The sequence below is a fragment of the Leuresthes tenuis genome, unplaced genomic scaffold (assembly GCF_036924035.1).
Source record: "Leuresthes tenuis unplaced genomic scaffold, fLeuTen1.0.hap1 SCAF_20, whole genome shotgun sequence".
NCBI classification, from domain to species: Eukaryota; Metazoa; Chordata; class Actinopteri; order Atheriniformes; family Atherinopsidae; genus Leuresthes; species Leuresthes tenuis.
In genome coordinates this window covers 16579659-16599235 of record NW_027325374.1, presented here as the reverse complement: position 1 = coordinate 16599235, position 19577 = coordinate 16579659, and the positions used below count along the sequence as shown (strand labels likewise).

Genomic DNA, 19577 nt, shown 5'->3' with positions numbered 1-19577 from the left:
TCAACATCCCCTGCTTAAGCTGCACTGCATGCTGTTTTCACTCTGGGGGGGCACTGTGTAATAAACCACAGGTCTTATATTATAATACTGTTCGAATTTGCAGTAGTTCTCATTTCCTGTCAGCAGTCGCTTAAAAACCTGGGCTGCATACATACAGAGCTACAGCTCAATCCCTTTGACTTTTATTGCTTAAATTGTGAATAAATCAACAAGTAAATATGTGCAGCTTTAGGTTTTATTCATCATTGAGCAATAAAGTGTCTAATAATTTGTTTACTGGACAATCTGAAATATCTCAGCAGCTTAATGACTATAATAACTATGTTGAAGTCTCTGATGGCCCCTCGACCATTCTTCTCAGAGCTAAGCTTGTGTTGACTACACTTTATGGTGCATACAAAGAGAAATTAAACTAAAAAGAATACAGACATATAAGCATCCCATGCTGAGGAAACATGCAGTATGATAATGAAAAAGTAAGCGGTTTGGAGAGTCAAATGCAACTGAAACTGATTAAAAAGGGATATATTAAGCTCATGTGACTTGCCCTCAGCGTCTTACTTATATCCATTTTACACCAAAGTTTGGGTGAAAGTGCACAAATACAACACAATCATACCCACTACAACAAGGCGGTAACAAGGAGGTGATTATTTATGCTCTGGTACCCCACAAATCTGCTTTGTGATGGAGTGAAAGCAAAAAATGTTGAGATAATGATAAAGATTGTCCAAGACAGCTGTTGTTTGAGCTTTTCACCTGTGTTTCTTTGCTATCTGTATGGTTTTTTGGTGCTTCCTTGTTGTGAAATTGGCTCAAACTAACTTTTAACAAATCAGCATTCAGTCCACACTTTGCCTGATCTCCAGAACCTGTGCATTGTTAGCTATTTGAGAGAGATTGCACATCTGTCATCTATATTTTAAAAAATGGCCTTCTGGTAAGACTGAAAGTGACACAGACGGATACATCCGTGATAGTATAGAACAGCTCTTATAGAAACAAGAGTTAACATTTTTGTCAGAAAGTGACAAGTTCCTGTAGTAATGTGCAGCATGAGGAAAATAAAAGATTTTCTTGTACATTAAAGTGTATAAACCTATTCAAGTTGACCACATTGATAAAAGTACAGTTCAGTAAATGAGCATGAATGGGCTCTTTAAAAATCATTCAAATTAATATAAAGTACATTGGAATACATTGCTGTCACATGCGTCTCCAGTGAGTCTCCTCCTCCAGTAAGTGATGAATGGGGGTGTCAGTATCTTCCTCTGGCTGCTGACTGCAGACCTGGTTGCCCAGTTGCTCAAACTGTCATTTCTAGGTCTTCCAGTTATGTAGGCCAATGTGGTAGAGGGGATGGGAAAGGGAGAAAAAAGGGCAGATTATACGTATATCCTGTTCTTTCACTCTGCATAGAATATTTTTAGTCACCGCTTTCTTGTCAGTGGGCACTGTAATGCCTGCCCAATAAGAAAAGGGAGACACATCAGCACCAGTTTAATCAGTTTTACAGCACCAGTTTAATCCCGTCAGGATGAAGCTGCATTTGATTGTGAGTTTAGTCCGTAATGTAGTATACAGTAGCTATACTATTCAACCTCAAACTGAACATGAGCAGTGTCCCTGTGGAGAGCAAGTACACACAATTCATAGTCAGCAATACACGCATATTTGTTGTTGCTGAGTTTGTTTCTGTTGGGGCTGTACGATTCTTAATCTGGATTATCATGCAGCGAGGCCATGCTTCCCGTAATCAGTGTGGGTAGCTCGCTGTGATTCGCGGCAGCAGCGTGACACATCTGGCAGTGAAGGGGAGGTGTGCGTGAGTCTAAAGAGAGACGCGGAGAAGGAGACTACTCATTCCTCGGACCTTTCGCGCACGAATGGAGCGGGAGCTGGCAGCAACCAGCACGGACCAGCTGGTTTAGACGCGTTTAATTTCCACAAAATTAAAAAAGAAAAGAAAAGACTATCTTTCGGGTAAGTAAAGACGTCTCGCTTTGCTCGCTTTATTTCCCTCTGCAAAATATCAACAGGCAGTGTTAATTGAAAGTGATGCTGTGCGCACTTTACCCGAATGTCACTTGAACTTCCACTTTTGCTGCCGAGTGATGGACCACAAAGAGGGCTGAGGTGGAAGCGTTTGACCTCAATTTCAACTGCATGCAATCTATGTCCACTGCATGCTGCAAATGCTTACTGTTATATTTTACAACACGTCACAACTGTTTGTGGAAATCGCATTGAAACGCATTCAACCCAACCGACAGTTATTTTTCTTTGTATTGTTTCTCTCACAATCTATATAATTAAATAATCTGATTGGTACATTATCAGCAAGAGGCTCGGTTTCCTTCTACGATTCGTATTAAGCAATAATTCTCGAATCGGGGAAACCAATGTGCAATGATCGGTGGGTTTACTTTAAACAAGTCATTGATATTCACTAAATGGCTTTAAGAACCAATGGATTAGCCTAATCAACTAATTGTATCAGCTTTAGGCACACATTAAAAGTACTAACTAGAGATTCTTCACAGAGCTCAAATTGATTAATTTGGGGAATATTTCACCTTTCAGGGATTTAAATGTATTTCTAGTAAACTGCAGTCTGGATTATTTCTCTGACATAGATGCAACATGTGGAAAATCAACAAACACAAACACAGAAACTCAAGTATTTTATGGGTTTGGGTCTGTATCAGTTCATACCAACTGCATAGGATTTGAGTCATGCAGCTTTCAGCTCTCTTCCCTTTGCCACTCATCTGTGTTTGACTTTAAGCCCACTGCTGGCAAAGGGACTCTGAGGGATTGTGAAGTTGCTAATAACCACAATCGACACTGGGTCATGAAGATGAGCTAGCTTGGAAACACACCCCACCAAATGTTGGTTTAGCTCATAATCCGGCTGTGTGATTTGTCAGATTTCACAGTAAAGCCCTGCATTAATGTTAATCTGAGATTGTTACGGTTTGTGTCTGATCAGGGAGCATCACAAAGACACACAAACCCATACACACAGAAACAAAGCTATAGACTTACACATGCTGCATACTGTCCCTCAGTGAGGCTGTACAATTGATTAAACTGTTTGCTTCAGCCACAGAGTACGTGTGTTACAGGTTTCCTGTTACAGATGAGTACTCAATATTTCTACATGCAGCCATGTGAAAGTGTAGTTAGATATATTTGTTATGAAGAAACTCCTACACTTTGTGTATATAGGGTGCCCGAGGTCTTAATGAGTAAAGTATCCCATGCTGTGGCGAGGAACCTAAAATAATTGGTTGCTACAACAAAAGGGAGCCCAGGAAGGTGACCGAACTCAGGATATGCTAAAGCATGCGGATATCAAGAAGAAAAAGAAATCCACATGCTGACAGTCATTGCACACTTTAAACCAGATCATTTGGCACAGCTTTCTGTAGCTTTTGAGATTGCCACAGTTGAATACCTCCAAAAACACAGTGTCAGAGGAGTTCAAAGAGAGCACACAGCAATTTCACAACACGACCAAGATTTTATTGAATGTGCTAAGAAAGAAATCTTCACAAAGAAGCATCACTGGGTCTTTGCAAAGACTTACCCAAAGTAAGACGTAGGCCTTGTGCAGCATTTTTGTACAGTATCCTAGGGGGCTGATTTGGAGCATCTCTCTGGAAGCCACCCAAGGTGTCACCCTCCAAATTATGTGCCTGTAAATGTTAATGGCCTGTACAGTTCAGGATACTGCACCGCTTCCAAAGTTACATTTGTATTCATCATTTGACAAGAATGAGATGTAATTTCTGCCCATGTGAAGTGCATCATCCTAAAAGTGCTTGCATCTACTGGATGAATAACAGATTTAAACCATGCAAACAATCTATAGTTCTTAGTCAAATCCATGCCTTGCTTTTCCTCAACTCTACCCGTTTGAGCATAAGCTCACTTCTGTCTTAAAAAATACTAAGATAGTAACAGTCAACATGTTAAACTCAAGGCTTTGAAGCATCAATACACAAATATTATAGGTGACATGAAAGAGGGTTAGTCTGCCTTTTATAAGATGAATAGTTTTGGTTCAAAACTTTAACCTGGACAGAATTGTCAACAAAAAAACCCCAAAAACTAAACTAAATAAAAAGGGTGCCGCCCTAAAGCCCTCTCCATGATGAATATTGAACTATTCAACTAAAATATGTACCTTAAGCTCTTAATCTGATCCTTTCACTCCCAAAAATATTTATTTCATCTCCTGTTACTGTGAGGTTAAGAAAAAGCCGAATTATAACTGGACAGATGAATATAACATTAGGCTTTGTTAAAAAAAAATATAGCAGCATCAGTCCATATGCAGCTTTTCCAAACACACATGATAGTAACAATATGGTGGCAGAACTCCACAATCAGCTTGGGAAAAACATCACCTTAATAATAGTTTAGTCTTTCTAATGTGTGTGAGTGCATATGGTACCTTGCAGCTTGTCATAACTCCTCCGACCCTGTGAAAATCGGAGTCAGGCTGCTGCCCGGCTGTCTGTGTGATTGTCAGTTTATCTCCCCACCACCCATTTTGGGCGAGAGCAGATTAGTTTGAATCTACCAGCTGCTGTGGAATTGGTTGAAATTGTGCCACACAATGCTCTAATACAGTTACGTAAATCTGACCAGTCAAAAGTAGGTTTTAACTTAAACGAGACAACAAATAAGAAGTAAGGGTTCCAGTCTGCTCTTTGTGATGGTTGCCACTTTGTTTTCAGCGATGCAAAACTCCATTTAAATTTTTTTTTTACAGCTACAGTCTGTGTTGGGTTTGCTCTGAGCTCGTTAACAGTTCAATAGTTGCTGGATGTATGTTATGTGGAAACATGCAACGCTACTGACACATACAAAAAACACACGGGAAGTATGACAGAGAGCATCTTTGAACTCCTCACACCATTCATCTCCGGGTTACATAAGGGACTCTGTAAGCAGCTCGAGGAGACATCAGAGGGAACATTGTGGCTCTGTGTTTTCACAGCTGACAGTAGGCTCTTTAGGGGATGAGGCTGGAAGTCACTGTTTCCTCGGTGAGATGACATACTGAATACTACTTCAGGGAGTGAGTCTGGTAATTCCCTTTTAAATGAAAACATTAAGTAATTTTAGACTACTGTTTAGAGAAAAAAGATATATTTTGACAATTGTACTCTTCTTGTTCTAGAAAAATACAAACTTCATCTTTAAATTAAGCCCCTTTCTTTTCATGACTTGAACACAGATTGTCCCTGAATTTCATATTGACATCCAATCAACCCCAAAATGCATTAGAGCTGAGCCCAATGTGCCCTAGTTTGTGCAACATTTTGGGGAGAAAGTCTGTCTCATCTATTTTCCGCATGCCTCCAAACGCCCTCATTATGTGGAGCAGCAGCTATGGGAGAGGTGTTTGCTTGGCTGTGATTCAGGCTCACTAGCTCTCACATTAATGTAGAGCTCTAAAATAACATTTCTTCAAAGCTAAACTATACAACAGTCATGCAGAATTGCACAGTTGGCGCCAATAAGCAGTTTATGTGAAAATGAGGCACACAAGTATGCCCTTCCTCCCTCTTTGCAGCTTACTCTGTCTGCGTTTCTATGTTCTACCCTCAAGCTTATTAATGTAGCTGACTGTGTTCTTTATTTATTCTCTAGGGACACACAGGTGCCTTGGCTTGGAGATGTAAAGTCAAGAAATGGCAGAGAATGAAAAAAAAGGGGAAAGAGGAAGCGAGGATGAAGAAAGAGGAACTGGCAGACCTCAGCAAGAGCCAAGCAGCCTCTGCCCAGTTGTTGCCTCATCCCTTGGGACAAAGAGACATCTCCCCAGAGGGATTGTGATCCAATTGACTGGGACAGAGGGGCAGTGGGACAGTTTGGATGAAAGTGAGCTTATTTTCTCCCTTGACCACGATGAGGACTACCCTTCCATATCACTCTCTAAGGAGAGGCAACTTTCTGCTGAAGATGACGGAGGGTTGAAGTCCCAAAATTTTCATGTCCCTCTTTCTCCTTCATCCCCTGGTTCACTGGGGAACTGCTCCACTGGGGCCCCTAGCTTTCTCTCTCCAGGCCCTTCCTCACCCACCCACCGGCCTTTGGCAAGCCTGGTCAAATCACTATCTACAGAGCTTGAGCTGAAAGAGGGTTCTACTCTCAGACCCAAGCCTTTTCTCAGCCTCGTGAAGTCAATCTCCACAGAGATCTCCCGTTCAGAACCCGAGGTGTCACAGTCAAAATCGGACTCCCGCCTCAACCTCCATCTGTGGAAGCAGCTGACCCAAACAAGAACCCGCAGCAATGGGGACTCTCGTACTGCTCCTCCATCCCCAAGTTCACTCTCCCCAAGTGGGGAGGGTCCAAAAGGGGGCTTCTTCAAAATGGAGCTAGAGGACACAAAAAGGAAGCTCTCGGAGGCTATGCATGAACCTCTAAGCAGCATGTTCAGCAAGATCATGAGAGAGGAAAGTGGAGGCAGCCCCAAACACCAGTGTAAGCCCCAGATGGCTCACCAGATCAGCTGCAGAAGTTTAGGGCGGGAGGGTAGCACGGACACTGTTCTTTCAGAGTCTCCTGTAAGAAATGCCAGAAAAACGGACGCTGATATTCTGCCTGTGTTTGAGTGGCCTTCTACAAGACATCTCACAAGAATTCAGCAAAGCCCCTGCCCTGTGCATCAGCACAGTCAGCATCACAAGGACGAGGAGCTGGAAATATGTACAGATGGTGACACGATGCAAGTGTTCGCCATCGAGAGTCACAGGCAGGCAAGGGTGCCACCTAGTTCTCAGCTTCTAGTAGCACCCCCAGCTAGGACATCTCCTGTCCCTCAGCCCCCACATCCTCTGCCATGTATGAGCTTATTCTGTGTGGCAGTGCTGTCCTATGGCTACTTTATTTTACCTCTCAGTCCATACTTCTCTGGCCTGGCTCTAGGATTAGCACTAGGCTTTTTGCTGGGGCTGTTTCTCATTCGTACGGGTTCCTCCAGGTCCACCTGCTCAGCCTCGACTCACAGATCAGCACAGGCGCTGTATGGAGGAGGGATCCAGACAGGTAGCTTTGTGAGCACCGAGCCTGACACCCTCAAGGTAAATGTCTGTCATAAAGGTGGAAAATGTCACCTAATTTTTTTCAGCCATTTAACTTCCTTTCCACAACTCTTTTTACTCCTCTCAGCAAGAGTTTGTGTGGTTCGAATCCCAGCTGGGGCCTTTCTGTGTGGTTTTCTTTGTGTGGCTTCTCTCAATTACTCCGGCTCCCTCCTAGCATGTAAAAGCATGCATGTTAGGTTAATTGGTGTTTCTAAAATGACCCTAGGAGCGAGCATGAGCGTGCATGATTGTTTGTAATGTTTGTCTCTGTGTTGGCCCTGTGACGGACTCTCTCCTGATGGCAGCTCTGAAAATGCTCCTGAATTGGATTAAGCAGGTTTAGAAATGGATGGATGGATAATTGCTATGAGCTGATCCATGTATATCTTTATACAGAAGATAGTTACCATTTATCTCAAATTACCCTTGCCAAGAGAGGGATTTTCTTCTTAATATTTACAAAACTGGCAAAATGTCTGTCTCATTTCACAATTTTAAAGACAGTGTAATAAAATTCAGTTTGGCAACTGTTGTGTAAACAAAAACAGACAAACTGCTCTGAAGACACATGCCATAGAGTAGAGTTTCTTCACATTGCTCCAACGGGTCTGCACCTGCAGAGGAAATACTGCACTGATTTTATCTACAGAAGATTACATTGTCCTTCTCAATCTACCAAAGTTTTCTTCTATACAGTGGGCAGAAAGATGGCCACATGCTTAGTCAGATGTTGCACTGGTTTTGCATTTTGCTTTTATTGGAACACCATCAGGCGGTCATGACTCAGTTGATTGAGCAAATGCCAAATCTTCCACCACTTAAAGTGTCCATGGGCAAGACACTGAACCTCACATGGCCCCTGATGTACTCATAGCCATATTAGTATGTTCATTATAGAGAAAAGATACCCATATTTAGAAAAACGAAGCACTGTGGACACAGGTGAATGACAAACATATGCTAATAATATTAAAACCTAACCAAGGTATAAGTATATAAGGCACCTAACTCAAGGGATGAACCAGTGACAATTCAGTAAAGAACCCATTTTGAATAGTATCTTAAAGCACATTTTACTCACAGCCTGTCATATGTTTAGTTTATTCTTTTAAAAAAGAAGTAAAAAATAGCAACTTTACAGGCAGAAAATTTTATTGTTTTGCACAAACAAGGAGATTAATACTTAGCCTAATACTTGGCCTATCTCTGGTGTACAATGTGTCATTAAAAAATTTGAATAAACTGGACAGGTGGAGGAAAATAAAAAAGGCCCAGAGGGTGCCCGGCCTAGAATACTATCAACAGTATCTGAAAGTGATTGCGCTATGAAACAGGAAAAAAATCCATCAAAATCCTGGCTCAGAACCTGTGAGATGCATCTGGCCGTTCAGCTGATTCATTCACAGTTCACTGAAGCCTCATTAGAAATGGTCTCCGTGGAAGGGTGGCTGTCAATTATCCATTCTTAAGGAAGGCAAACAGGGAGAAAAGGCTGAGGTATGCCAAATCATACAAGAACTAGACTGAAAACCAGTAGCTACAGGTCTTAAGGAGTAATAAATATGAAGCAGGTTGGGACCATTTTGACAGCGCACGGAGCAACAGGCAGCCAACATCCAACATCCAAAGAAGAGCTTTAGAATGTCCTTCAAGAAGCCTGGAGAACTCTTCCTGAAGATGACTTAAATAAATAAAAAGCTTGTCTCAGACGGTTCAGGCTATGTTAAAGAGTAAAGGTAGTCATACCAAATACTGACTTTTGCAATTCCAGTTAATTGATAACCATACAAAGGTTGTAGAATACAAGAAAACTGCTCTGATAAAATTATAGCAGACTGGTCTGATTTGCAGTGTTGACAAAAAACAGAGATGTAGATATTCTATTACAAAAAATTTATTTATAAATAGTGAAAGGGACTAAATTAATTTTTTCAAAGTTTTCCAATTAAACAACAGTAACAACATTGTGTATTAGTTTTCTCCTGTGCTCATTTGTTCTAAACCAAGGCAGTGTCAGGTTACTTCAGCGACTCTGATGAACTGTTTTCACTGAAAATTGAAGCTCCTGAAAAGTGCATGCAACTTCCAGTACATGAGGAGCCAGGAACACAATTAAAACCTCCAATAATCAAAACTGCAGGAGCAGTGGTGGTACAGCAGCAGTGGTACAGTAATTACTGTTCTCCTTCTGCTTGAGCCTGACACGGGGCTACTGAAGAGAGGAGCCACCAACCAAACACTGTCAGTTCCAGAGGCAATTAGCACGGAATACAAGCAGGAATGAGCTGTAATTTGTCAGCAAGCTAGACAGGTTGGGGGAGGAAAGTGGTGGAAAAAAATGGTTTGCTGTCTTAGTATTGAGATTATTCCCTTGTCTAATCATTAGCAGCATGTTTTCAGTCTGAAGGCTTTTGAGAAGTGGCGGAAAGCTCAAGCAAACCTCAGTGTACATTTCAGACTGAATAAACCTTTCTTCGTGATAAAAAGTAACATAAGTAGGCTGCTTTAAACACAAACAGAATTGCAAATCTGATTTTTTGTGACCTATATGGTATCCCTGCTCTGAGTCCTACACCCTCATCATGTATCAACTCTACCAACTGTAACCAGAAGCTTTGAATAGGTAGAGTTTGTGGACAGCAGCCCACAGTCTGGAAAGACATTGCTTGGCAAATCAGATGTGGGCCCCAGTGTCCCTATTTCATGCACATTCTTTAGTTTTAAAATTGTTATGTGTGACTGCGACCATAACCCTCAACTTGGAGGCTAGAATAATTTACTAAACCAACTTAACTGAAACCAAGAGGTGGAACTTGCAGGGGAAAAAAACTCTTCCAGGCTGATTGCATACATAATCCAATGATTTTTTTAAAAACTGGATAAATTCCAAATGAAGTGTTTATTTCTCACTTTATTAAAATCAATGCATTCTGTTTGGCTTTTTTCAGGGCTGGATGAATGAGATCTATGATTATGACCCAGAAACTTGCCATCCAGCTCTGACTCACTCTGTCTTTGCCACCCTGGAGGGCCCCTGTCTCCGTCTGGACTACCCACGCAATAACATCCGCCGCAGGGCCACGTATGACGAGAGAATCCACGAGGCCACCTTTATCAAGTCACGCTGCATTCAGCTTGCAAAGAGCAAAGTATGAAGACTCCATCAGGAGCTTTGTGAAGGGAATCTATGTACTGTGTGAGAGTGTTGTGTCTTTTAACTGGGACTCAGGAAATGAGACATGCTATATTTTACTATGCAATTAGTAGATGAAAAGTCATACATTTTTTAATAATGCAATGTATTCATCAGGTCTATATCAGTTAATTAGACATTTACTTGACACCTCAAATGTCAGCTTTGTGTTGCACGAGCAGGAAATTCATTTGATTGTTAAAAATCTGATTCAGGATGTGGTCACTGTTACAGTTAAATCTCTAAAGCCCCTGTTCCAGCAGAGCTAAAAAGAGCAAAGCAGCACGCAGGACCTTCATACATAGGCTTCAGTGTCAAATTAATGAATACATGAATGGATAAATATTTTGAATAATTGATGGCTGGATCATAGAGTGACATTTACAGTGACATTTTAGTACACTGCCTCAAAGTACAAGCAATCGCTCACAGAAAACAACCACGGGTGTGAAAAGCTTTTTTGAATTACAGACTATTTGAAAAGCAGTAAACTCTGTAAACTCTTAAGTACTAATTATTAACTCATAACTGTGATGTCTAAAAGCATTGCCCATTTGACAGCTTATTTTTTGCTTTGACACATTAAGATATTCCTGCTGCCATCTTTGTTGGCTCGGAAGAGGGTGTGGAACCCAAAGTATCCCATCTGCATTCATCTGGCCAGCGAGTCACAATCAAAAGGTGAGCGAGGAGGTTCTGTGGAGAACTTGGAAGAGAAGCCAGGAGCCGAACCAGGAGCAAGCACAAATCTATGCTCTTCCAAGCAAACCCAGGACTCTCCTACTACACTATACCTCTTTGGCCGCACAGGAAGAGAGAAAGAAGAGTGGTTTCATCATCTCCTGCTTGCATCTAAAGATACAGAGAGTGAAAAGGAGAGGGACGAACAGAGAGCTGGCAGATGTGTGTCCCAGTCAGGTATGAGAAACGATAATAGTGCATTATGGAAGAGGAGAGAAGGCCTTTAGATAAGGCATCCATACAAATACTATATATTTTTGTGTACGGATTATGGATTACATGCTCCAATTCTTTGCATTCTAAAGCTGATCCCTGTCAAGGGAATTCACAATCTTATGGTTCAAAAGAATTAAAAATATCCAGAGACCAGCTTTGTTTTTGAATGAACTTGCTTTTTAGTTCATAAAACAATGGTGTTTTTTTTTTTTAATCTATCATTTGTTACACTGTTGTTTCTGACAGGAGAGTCAGGTGGAACATAAAGACAGCTTTAATAGGGGAGCAGGGGAAACATAGAGTCAGGTTATGTCATAGCAGTCCTGGTGATATGGTTATGTTTATGTTTATGTATTTAGCAGACGCTTTTATCCAAAGCGACTTACAAATGAAGCGACTTATTAATTCATTACCACTGTGTGTAAAGACAGTCGGTTTTCATTAGCCTTGCTAGATCTGTGTGAAAAAAAAGTGTTACATGTTACATGTATGCTTGTAAAATTTGTGAAATTCCGTGGATAAACCTGAGCAAAAACAGTGGTGAGGCAACTGACCCCCAAGATACATGACATTAATTGTTTTGAATCTTCTCCTTTGCTAAAATAATTAGCTAGAATGACCACAGAAACAGGATCTACCTGGCTTGATAGTGTATTGAGAAAATCCAACCACAGACAAAAGGACAAACGTATGCGCATAGGCCAAAGCGCTAAAAACGGCCTTTTGAGTAGTTTTAGCTTAGCACAACACCAGGTTGGCCATCCCCCTGTGTCTGGTCTTTGTGCTAAGCTAAGCTAAGCTAATTACCTGGAGGGTTTAACTGTATCTATCCCATCAAAATCCTAATGGAACTAGTTCCCTCATTTAGCTCCTATTGAGAAGGGAAAACACCACGTAGTAATTTGTAATTAATCATTTTCCACTAATTATTTTTGTTTTTTAGAACACATGACAAAATCATTTGAATGGTTGCTACTTTTCTGGAAATGATCTCGACCTCCCAGGTAAATGTTTTCTGTCCTCCTTCAGTTGACCCAGCGCAGAGCGTTCATGCCTCAAGCAGCAAAGGTCCTAGCAGAGTGGGCAGCAGCGAAGATGAAATCCCCTCCACACCTCCAGCAACTTGCGTCTCTGCAGTTCCCTCCAGTGACACCAGGGGACATCCTGCGCTCAACTACACCAGCTACATGGCTCGACTCCTGGCTGCAGAGGTGTTGACTCCCCTTTCCAGTCCTGGTGCCAGCAGCACAGAGGCAAGCCCCACCATCAGAGGAAATGTAAGACATGCTTGCAGATTAAATAAACATAATATAGTAATAAAAGAATGATGTATGTTCAGTCAGAGGATTCTTCAGCTCAGCTGCAACAAAGAACAAGACAGAAGGTCATTCCTGCTCACTGCAATGACTTTGCATGACTTTTTTACATTGACATGTTACTAATTACTAACATCTGTTTTTAAATATTTATGCTGCAAAGTTATTCCCCTTTCTCAACAAATTCAGTTCAGTTCCAAGATGCAAAGCTGCAGGTATATTCCACTATGCTGGACAGTGTATTTATTCACATGTTGCATAGATTCATGTTTACAGCAACAAGACACAATACTTTAGAGATTTTTCAGTCAAACTTATTACTTACTTTCCTTGTCCTTGCTTCATTTTCCAGTGTACCTGTGATCTAGTGGAGTACCCTGGAAAAAGCCTAACTGCATGGCCTAATGTACTAATTGGTCGAATCTTCTGGGATTTTCTGCGAGAGAAGCTCTGGGCTGACGCTGTCTCCCACAAGATTCAAAAGAAGCTCAGCAAAATCAGAGTGAGAGCAGTATTAGTGAAAGCTACTAAGTCATAAAAAGGTTAGCTATAAATATACTCCATTTTAAAATGTACTCTTTAATATTTTCAACAGTTGCCTTACTTTATGAATGAACTGACTCTGACTGAGTTGGATATGGGCTGCTCTATGCCAAAAATTACTGCTACCTCCCGGCCAGAGGTTAACCACAGAGGTGAGTACAGACTTGAGATAAAAAACGCAGGCAAACCAATATGAAAACACATGTAGCAGCAAGAGATGAGTGAGATGACCTGTTACTAATGTTATTACAGTAGAGCACCGCAGAGCATCGGATCTGACCCGTTATCCCATCATAATCTCACAGAACAGGGCAGCCATTAGGAGGCCATGACCTCTAACATTTTTAGTGCATATTTGGTTGTGTTCTTAAAACTCAGGCACTCTGGCAACCTCTGATGACCCAAACCTACCCTAATCCTGATGATGAGAGGAGTTCAAGAATGTCAGGATAAATGTAGGTGTGCGACCTACTCTCGATTTTGTCCGCCCACTTTGATGTTACACAACCTCAGGTCAACGGAACAATCTGTTTGTCAGCTTTTTTCCTTAATTTTTCCTTCACAACTCACATATGTCAGCTCCTAAAGGGGATTTATAATCCACTTTAATTCATCATAAATGTAATTTCAAGTCCTGATCATCTCAGTGAAAGCGGTTTAATCTGCCCACTGAGCAGTGCATGTCCAGATTAGGCTGCCTGTGGGAGCTTTGCCTTCATTTTGGCAGTCTGGCCTTGACCTCTTTATGGTGCCCCCTGCAGGCCTGTGGATGGAGCTGCAGATGGTCTACACCGGTAATCTGCAAATGACCCTGCAGACCAAATTCAACTTGTCAAAGCTGGGTAAAGAGGGTGGTCAGGACATGGCACATTGTTTGAGTGAAACTGGGAGCCCACGGTCAGTGTTGCACTCAAAGACACTCAATCTATACACTAACACAACATGTAACTTCCTCAGGTCCTGAATATATAGTGATATCCTATACTGTGTTGATCTATTTTTTGCTGCTGAAGCTGTGAATTAATATAATTACCTGTGGTGACTGTATGCCAATTAATTATTACTGTAGTCAGGTTTCATCCCAAGGGTTTTTATGCCCAACGCTGTCGAACTTCTTTAGATGTAGAGGAGATTAGACAAATAAAACATGTTCTTTCTTACTATCCTGTTTGTATTAGTACTTTTTTATGCTTAAGGAAGGCTGTTTCACTGTTGTCAAATCATGTGCCTTGTTTAGGCAACTATATGTAACTTTAATTAAACAACTAATGGATCCAGACTTTATGATTCCAACCAGCATTAAAGAGGGGAATTGCTTCAGTTGGCAGCATCCACAGTATGCATCCGGTATAGGCTGCACAATCCTGAGGCTGAGCAGTCACAGTTGCTCGAAGTCAAATATGTAGAGTAGGTTAACTGACATACTCAATGTCTAAGTTCAGTAAGTTTAAGCTAGCTAGAGCTCAGGTATCACATCTACAAAACCTCTCAGTATTCTCCTCATCATAAGTGCCTTGAGATGACAATTGTTGTAATTTGGCGCTATATAAATAAAACTGAATTGAATTGAATCTGTAAAGCATAGTTCATGTTTGATGATGGAGCATTATGATGATCTCAAGGCTTCAGAACAAACAAATGAGTGGTGTCACGGTGGCTACATCCATTTTTTTATAAACAATCTGATACTTCGCCACATTCTTCACGCACTCACGGATTTATTTTGATAAATGTGCCTTCACACAAGTGGAACAACACATTTAGTGCAAAATGTAATCTCAAATACTTATGTCGATGCTTCTGTCAACACCTGTATCTCCACCCCTAACTTGTTCCCGTGTGCACCCTCCCAGCTCCAGGCCTATTCTCAGTGTGCTGGCAGACAGTGATGAGGAGTCCTCTAGTGCTGGTTCATCTGATGAAGAGGAGCTGCTTCTCTCAGAGCCTCTGGGTTCGACTGGGGAAAAAGGCTCCACACCAGCAGCTGAAGGGTAAATGCAGGGCATTTTTGGTTATTTACAACATCAATAAGAAAGTACTGCTTATGTCTGTATGTTTGTTCAGTTGTAAGTCCTATAACTGAAACACATTTTCTTGATTACATGTATGATTTAGTTTTAGTCTCATGATGTAATCAACAGAAAACGCTTCTTAAAAGGAGAAATGTATCGAAAAGATGCTGCATGAAGTGTCACTTCTACCCTTCTGTTTTGTGAATGCTCATTTTCCAAAAGCAAAAAAATAAACTGTGCCCACATTGCACTCCAGATGGTTCTTGCTTTCATTTACATGTCAGACCCACATCTCTCCTCAGATTTTTTGACTGCAGCATTGGAACACTAAATCTACTGCCAAATGTCGGATCACTCTAACACGCTCCTCTCCTCTAATCCTCTCCTTCAGGACTGGGGGAGGAAAGACTGGAAGGAAGATTTTAAGATTTGTGGACAAAATCGCTAAATCAAAGTACTTCCAAAAGGCAACAGAGAATGAATTCATTAAGAAGAAGTTTGAGGAGATGTCCAACACTCCCCTGCTGCTCACTGTGGAGGTTCAAGAGTTGTCTGGGACTCTGGTTGTCAATATCCCACCGCCCCCTACAGACAGGATATGGTATGAACATACACATGGAAAAAGGGCAGCAACACGCTGACTTAGAAGAAAAGTGAGGCAGGGTCAGGCCTGTAGTAGAGACTTAGGTGATTGGCTTCTACAATGCTCGAACCAAAATTAAGAAGTCCTTGACTAATATGCTGAGGTGGCTGTGTAAGCAGATCAGTCGCTGAAGTTTTTTCAATAGCCAGATTAGACAGACATAAGATTAGAGAGGATTGAGCTTTTACGACTCATATATGTCTCACAGACATAAATACTTGTCAGCTCGATGTCCTTTGAAGTGATGGATCATGTGTGCATGTGTTAATGTTAGTACATGGGCAGAAGCAATGGACAAGAAGAGAGTGAAAAGCAAAATATTTGCTGTTCTTTGAAGTTAATAACAGTGATTATTTTATTTATTTATTTTTTTTACAATGGCACCCAAGTGAGGGCGGGATTTTAGGCAGTGAGTGAATAGTCTGTTCTTGGAGTGGATGTGTTTTCACACATCCACTCATTGGTTATCGTAGCATGTACTGTAAGGCTGGCTCTCCCTTACATACACAAGGCCTTTTCACATTTTAATTTCATGCCACTACCGATACGCCTTTGCTCAGTATCAGTGTCATGAGTGAAAGTGCAGAGCCAAAGTTGAGCCTTCACTTATACTCCTGTGAGCCGGGAAGGGATGTGGTAACAGAGGCAAAACAAGTTGGCACCGTGGAATACACTGCTCTAACTGACAGCTGATGTGTGCAAAGCCAGCTTGATGTGTGTAAGCACACTCTGATATAGGACTGAGCCATTCTGTTTGTTATGTGTGAATTACCAAAGAGGAAAAACAGGTTAACAAGTGCATTAATCGATATTTGAAAAAAATAAAAAGCTAAAGATTGTTTTGCTTCTGTCACTCCCTACCCCACCAACTCAGAGTCACATCAGCAGTGGATCAACTTTAAAAGGTTATGTGGACTCCATTCTTTGACGAGTCGAAGCTATTTTGGCAGCTTAGAGGGTACCTACACAATGATAGGCAGGCGAATTTAATGTTGCGGCTGATCGGTGAACATAGATATTGAAAATGGAATGGAATGGAATTCAGTTGCCTTCTCTGCTTGATGAGTTGTGCTGTCACGTTGAAGATGGCTTTGATTTCATTCATGTTCATGCTCAAAAATAAATCAGCATCATCTTGCGCTTGTGACTTTCTGTGAGTCACTTTTCACACTTTATCTCTTGCCAAAAGAACAGTTACTTTTTCACCAAGTTAATTTAGTCCAGCACTGAGGGGGTGTAAAGGTCTGCGACATGAATTTTTTTCCTCCTTCTGTAGGTACAGCTTCTGTGTGCCACCCAAACTGGATCTACATGTATGTCCAAAATTAGGGGAGCGGGAGGTGACTTTCTGCCATGTAACTGAGTGGATTGAGAAAAAGCTAAAGGATGAGTTCCAGGTAAAGAAAAACTTTCAATCTTTCAATCAATCTTTAATCATAAAAGCAAATTCTGCCATCTTAGCTTTTGCTTTTATTTTCCTCACCAGAAAGTGTTTGTGCTGCCAAATATGGATGACATCTATTTACCCCTGATGTGCTCTGGTGTGGACAACCCACAAGCCTACGAGTCTCAATGGTCCCAAAGCTCCTCCACCGAATCCATAGAAAGGATCCTGTCCGAGATCACCGGAGCAGGATGCGATTAGTGCCTCAGTGTTGATGAGCAGTGGAAAGCAAAAGTGCAAAATAGGGTCACTACAAAGTGTTTAATTACATCTAGTTATATTTTTCTCTATAGAGTGTAGTAGCTCTTAGGCAGACTTCCATATTTTCGTGTCTGTACCAGGAGTCTAAAAGTCTGATGTTTAACGCTGTAGATATTTAGATGTTTGTTTTTATCATCTGAAAGAGAAAACTTTTGTTTAGTCAGAGTGAAAGCTGTCAAACAGCTATAAGTCATACCTTTTGCAAATGTTTACGTGTGAATCATCACTATGAAATTTTATTGATTAAACAATATGATGTTTACAGCTCCGTGTTACTTTGGAGAATGAAACGACAGATATTGTGAAATGAAAGCTGGTAAAACACTTGATTATTTTGCGTCTTCAGTACCAGCAAGGTGAGTGTGATTTGCCCTGAAGACTTTGACTATTGTTGGTCTGTCCCGGTTAACACACTTTTTTTTTTATGTCACATGGACATCTGGCTTTAGCGATTATTTTCAAAATGTTGAAACATTCATTTTTTGAGTTGACTGAGACTGAAAAGCTTTTGGCAGATTTCAAGTGGTAAAAAAATAATCATCTATTCGATTCAAAAATTTAAACCAAAGCAAGAACTGAATTGTCGTTTTATTTTAAAATTACTTGCATTATCTTCCAAGTATCCTCCAAGACACACGCGTGAGTGACTCCTACCTCTCCCATTTAAAGCAAAACTAGCGCCAGAATTAAACTTTGGCCTTTTTGTGAATGTAGGCGAGTCAAACATTCCTTTTAAAAGCATGATTATGATGGAAGCACCATTTGTGAGATCAAGCGTATATACTTTTTGGAGAAATTGCCTTTTTAATGGAACATTATAGGGCACGCTCAAGTGTCGCGTCAAACTCGCTACTTTTAAAATACTCGGAGGCTCGACACAACACGAAACTTTCCCCGTATATAAATACCTGGGTCTCTACATGCGATCCTAAACGTGGGTAACATTTTTGTGTACAAGAAGTCCATTAAAATATAGGTTTTAAACAACTCACTTCTCGCTGTTGGAGTTTCCGCTCTCTGCCATCTTTGAAGTCCAAAACAGTCGATCGCCGAAAGAATGGACTTTTCCGGCTTCTGATTTTAGTAATGTTTCTTACATGAGGCTTAATTGTCAAATACAAGGATAAAATAGTTTTTCACTCACAAGAAAAAAAAATTATTTGAATAGATAATGCCATGAAAGGCTAAACTGTCATGCATTTCATTGCAATACAAACTTCATGGGATTTCCTCCATTGGAGTCCATTTTCATTGGAGTCCATTACACGGATAAACACAAGCTCAAGGGTTTGAACCTATGTATTGGTAAATTTCACAAGGCCACGTCACTCTCGAGACCTGGATCTTGGGATCTCTCACGGGAGCACACTGGGCTGCTGCCGCGAAGTGGAGGATTTCCTCGGAAAGGGCGGCTTTGGACTCGTTTACCTGTGCCGTCATGGGATTACCAACAGGACAGAGGCCATCAAGGTTAACAAGAGCCACCCGCAGACTAAGCAACAGGCCAAACAAGAGATCGTTATCCTGAAGAAGCTGCGACGACTGGATCCAGACACCTCCAACATTGTGAGATGGAATGGCTATTTCCTCCACAATGAGCATGTCTGTTTGAGCTTTGAACCCCTCGACCAAAGCCTCTACCACTACATGAAGGACAGGTGCTTTGCCGCTCTTCCAGTCAGAGAGGTCAGGCCGATCTTACACCAGCTCGCCTCAGCCTTGCTCCAGCTGGGGTCCTTGGGAATAGTGCACGCGGACCTCAAACCGGGAAATGTGATGGTTGCAAACCGATGTCAGCGGCCATTCAGAGTAAAAATAATTGACTTTGGCTTGGCTCTCCCCGTGGGGGCAGCTGTCCCTGGCCTCCCCGTGCAGACCAGGTGGTACAGGGCGCCAGAGGTGATGCTGCACATGCCCTTTAACGAGGCCATTGATATGTGGTCTCTAGGCCTCACAGCTGTAGAGTTGGCTACAGGGCACCCACTCTACCCTGGGAGCACGAACTATGATGTCCTCAGGTTCATTGTTGAAACTCAGGGCCAGCCAGCTGACTACGTCCTGGAACGCAGGCTTAAGACAAGGCACTATTTCTGGTATGAAGA

At 41.5% G+C, this 19577-nt stretch overlaps 1 protein-coding gene across 1 annotated transcript; it reads left to right on the top strand.

Annotated features, from left to right (window-relative positions):
- The first annotated feature begins 1852 nt into the window (after window positions 1-1852).
- tex2l (testis expressed 2, like) lies at window positions 1853-17961 on the top strand. The gene is made up of 12 exons (XM_072373870.1): window positions 1853-1983; window positions 5668-7103; window positions 10055-10255; window positions 10887-11217; window positions 12286-12533; window positions 12925-13074; window positions 13168-13267; window positions 13877-14012; window positions 14969-15106; window positions 15519-15728; window positions 17047-17167; window positions 17257-17961. Exons 2-12 carry the CDS (start codon window positions 5709-5711, stop codon window positions 17413-17415), a joined length of 3189 nt encoding a protein of 1062 aa, XP_072229971.1. The 5' UTR covers window positions 1853-1983; window positions 5668-5708; the 3' UTR covers window positions 17416-17961.
- Window positions 17962-19577: the final 1616 nt, after the last annotated feature.

Bases quoted from the DNA above. Each gene is read 5' to 3' on its own strand.
- tex2l (XM_072373870.1), top strand. From the start codon at position 5,709: ATGGCAGAGAATGAAAAAAAAGGGGAAAGAGGAAGCGAGGATGAAGAA. The intron at 12,534-12,924 runs GTAAGACATGCT...TTCATTTTCCAG, and splicing joins GCCCCACCATCAGAGGAAAT to TGTACCTGTGATCTAGTGGA. The intron at 14,013-14,968 runs GTCAGTGTTGCA...GCACCCTCCCAG, and splicing joins AGTGAAACTGGGAGCCCACG to CTCCAGGCCTATTCTCAGTG.